General features: G+C 43.5%; 1 protein-coding gene across 1 annotated transcript; it reads right to left on the reverse strand.

The window, feature by feature from the left end:
* Positions 1–533: 533 nt before the first annotated feature.
* On the reverse strand, positions 534–2,330 carry LOC123094567 (heavy metal-associated isoprenylated plant protein 7). Its single transcript, XM_044516541.1, has 5 exons — positions 2,284–2,330; positions 2,005–2,179; positions 1,669–1,901; positions 1,443–1,524; positions 534–1,329 (listed from the first exon to the last, which is right to left on the reverse strand). Exons 1-5 carry the CDS (start codon positions 2,290–2,292, stop codon positions 710–712), a joined length of 1,119 nt encoding a protein of 372 aa, XP_044372476.1. The 5' UTR covers positions 2,293–2,330; the 3' UTR covers positions 534–709.
* Between the last annotated feature and the right edge of the window lie 1,312 nt (positions 2,331–3,642).

The raw sequence follows: 3,642 nt of genomic DNA on the forward strand, positions 1-3,642 counted from the left end.
ATTTACTTTTAAATGTAAAAAAAAATAGTTGAAACATATCATGACAACTTCAGTGTAAATATCATGACAATTAATGTGCAATAGACATGGCAACTTTTAACAATTTTTTTACCGAAATATATCGATATAAGATCTAATTTTAAACATCTCGTCGAGAGAGATTTAATGATGAAAACGAATCTTCAATCGAATTTTTTATTTAAGAGATAAAATATTTTAAAAACTGAAAATTTAAAAAGATTCTCGCATGCATGCATGTGATGACGTGGCAATCTATTTGCATTAGAGACGTGTGATGCGTCTTTTTTTCTGCCACACATGTGACAGTTATTGACATCCTTTATTTTTACACTCGGTTACATGACATTTTGCACTCGGCAAACAAACCGGCACTCAGCAAAGCGAAATGCTGTATCCACGTATGTGGCAAAGGCTGGCGCCAATCACCTGGGCTCCATGATGTCGGTAGAGTAGAGTAATTCCCATTATATCTTTCTTCAAAAGGATATCAATGGCATAGGACATTTAGGACGCATCTAGAAAGCCGTTATTTTATTTATACATTGCAGTAACCAGATGCTTTATTCAACATATATATGAAGACTTGTGACATGGAAGGTGCACACAGTTCACTACATGATGGGTCTCTTTATTCCATGTACGGTGGCTTATGGTTACCATGGAACCTAGTTACACACGGTTCATAACATTACATGATGGTGCATGCATCTGGGCTCTGATCGCCGAAAGTCTGTGGCGGATAGTGCTGCGGATACGGCCCATAATACGTTGCTGGATTACCAGCATATGGGTATTGGTGGTATTGCTGATAAGCATAGTGCGGGTATGCGTAAGCGTAGGCTGCTGGGTGGTAGTTGTACTGGTAGTGGCCGTTCACGGCCATCTTCTCAGCCTCCGGCGCCACCGCAACAAGTGAAGCCGGCGCAGGCAGTTTGAATAGGTGGTCCTTCGTCTGGTTTTCCTCTACAACCGTCTCCTTCTCAACCCCATCTCCATCCCCTTTGCCTGGCTTCTCCGTTTCAGTCTCTTCTTCTCTGTTCACGGCTTCTTTGGTCTCTTCTTCTACCCCTAGTTCATTTTTGTTTTCCAGATTATCAGATGGTTCTTGCTTCTTGGCATTGGCATCCGCTGCAGGCGCATCCCCATCCATGGCTGCTGCTGGCGTATCCTCATGCAGTGGCTCAGCTCTGATGATGGCAGCCTTCCTCCCCGTGCACTTGTGGATGAACCCTACTAGGGTCGCTGGCTCGACCATCCCTTTCACCATCAGCTGTGAAGATTTGATGTGCGGCACGGCCTCCTCCACTCCTGATCAACAGTTTGCAACCATACCGTGTAAATACCGCAACAAACTAAGCAAGGAAGTCGACGTATTCGAGTAGTTAGCAATTGTACTATTAACATACGGAGTGCATCGATACCTTTTATCTTGACTATCCTCTTCTTCATCTCCTCACTGCAATCTTCACAGTGCAATTCTATCTTGAGCACTACAACCATTTCCTGGTCCCAATAATGATCAATATCACAAAAAGGTGGTTAAAAAAACGCCAGAATGTAAATGTAAAAAAACAAAACAAAATGGTAGTAGTGAACTAAGTAGGATATTAACAGCAACTAGCAGCAAGAAATTGGCTCAGTAAATACCATGTCGAACTCCGCTACATCCTTTTTCATGTCTGGCGCCCCGGCACCGTGTTTCTTGGTATCCTCACTTTTCACCGGCGGTGGCAGCTTCTCCGGCGATGGGCTCAGCAGCACCGCCTTCTTCCCGGTCTTCCTCTTGACCGCCTCGACCACCATGATCGGGTTCTCCATCGCCTTCTGGCCAGTTACCACCACCGTGTCGGTCGAGTGATCCACGATCACCTCCTCAACCCCTTAATTTATCCCACCAAGAACTTAGTTTTGAAACACCTATACATACAAATTAGCTAATTCCAAAACGAATTCCGGATGTGCATCCACTTTCATGTTACGTACCATCGAGGCGCAGCAGAGACCGGCGCAGCTTCCTGGCGCAGCCATCGCAGTGGACTGGCACGCTTACCACCACCCCGTTCGCCGGCGCATCGCTGCCTCCCTTCACCGGCGCCTTGTCCCCTTCCTTCCCAGTGCTCCGGGCATCACCGGCCGCCGCCGCCTTCTTCGCCCGCGTCTGCCACATCGGAACGAGAAAAATACCTTGAGAATCACGTACGATGAGCTGAAGATAAATCACCTGGACGGGAGAGAAGGTTTGGCGAGCGTTCTCTCGTTTACCTTGGCCATAGCGTGTGCTCGGTTCCTCGACCGTAATTGATCGATCTGAGAATGGAGCGCTCCAGTGTGCACACACATATATGTGAGTCATGGGATGCATCGTGGAGGGAGAGGGGGGTGCCACGTCTGGGCGGTGCAGCCATGGGATGCGCCGCGTGGCCGTTTGCATGCAGTGCGAAAACGTACGTGCTTCGCTGGATGCACACTCAGAAGCAGACGCTATATCTCCATTAAAGGGACTTTGTCTAGAGGACGCTATATTCGGTGCCGCCCGGGCGTACGTTTCCGCTCTTTTGGCTGGAAATGGGGATCGAAAGAAAAGGTACCGAAACGGCTGTAGTTTTTTTTTAACATTATAATACAGACGCAACCGTTTATGTATACACGCATACACTCATTCCTATAAACGACAGCGTAGTCGACGGAAACGTCTCTCACTGAACACGCATTGTCATAAATCCTGACATAAATTCAGGATAAATACGAGCATCGAAACTCGAACCCTAATGGACTTGGAATACCAGTGTCCATCTAACCATCTAACCACAGATAAATTCGCTATAAGACTCTTGTTGTTCATGGCAGGCTAATGCCTTGGGTTGCAATGGCATATATGTATGATGTGACCGAGACACATTTTTTTTGTTGTCCTACTAAGACACATCCAAAATGTGACATAACTTTTTTGTTCGGAGGTGACATAAATTACATCTAAGTTGAAGTTTTTTCTTTTCCTTTTTTTTTCTCAGGTTGTTCAGGGCTTGCAGCGAGGCGGAAGCTAAATGTCTTGGGCCTCCGTTCAGTTTAGTTTACCTAGCTTCGTTCAGTTTAGGTGCTAGCTTCATTCCTTCCCCGTAGGCTATCCTCCGTTCATTTTTTTTCTTTTTCCCGTTCGATGGCTCATCCTTTTTCTTCACAAGAATGTTGTTTTCTTGTATAAACCGTATATTCATGTATAGTTTAGAGATACATGAAAACATTAAAAAATATGTTCATGTAACTTTTAGAAAAGTGTCCACATGGTTTAAAAAAGTTCACCATGGATTTGAATTTTTTTAAGACAGTGTAAATTGTTTGCTAGTGTATTTTAAACAAATGTTGATAACACCCAAAAACAATTTGTGACATTTAAAACATGCTCACACATTTCAAAAGATATATGTGAACTTTTAGAAAAAATATTATACAACGTAAAAAATGTTTGCATAATTCAAAAGGAATGTTTCCAACCATTCACAAAATTGTATGTGACATTTACAAAAAAAATATGTTTGTGACATTTTAAAAAATGTTTATATAAATGTAAAAAAAATGATGTAGTATAAAAAATGTTTTGTACTCCCTCCGTTCCTAAATATT

Source organism: Triticum aestivum, chromosome 4B (assembly GCF_018294505.1).
Source record: "Triticum aestivum cultivar Chinese Spring chromosome 4B, IWGSC CS RefSeq v2.1, whole genome shotgun sequence".
Taxonomy (NCBI): Eukaryota; Viridiplantae; Streptophyta; class Magnoliopsida; order Poales; family Poaceae; genus Triticum; species Triticum aestivum.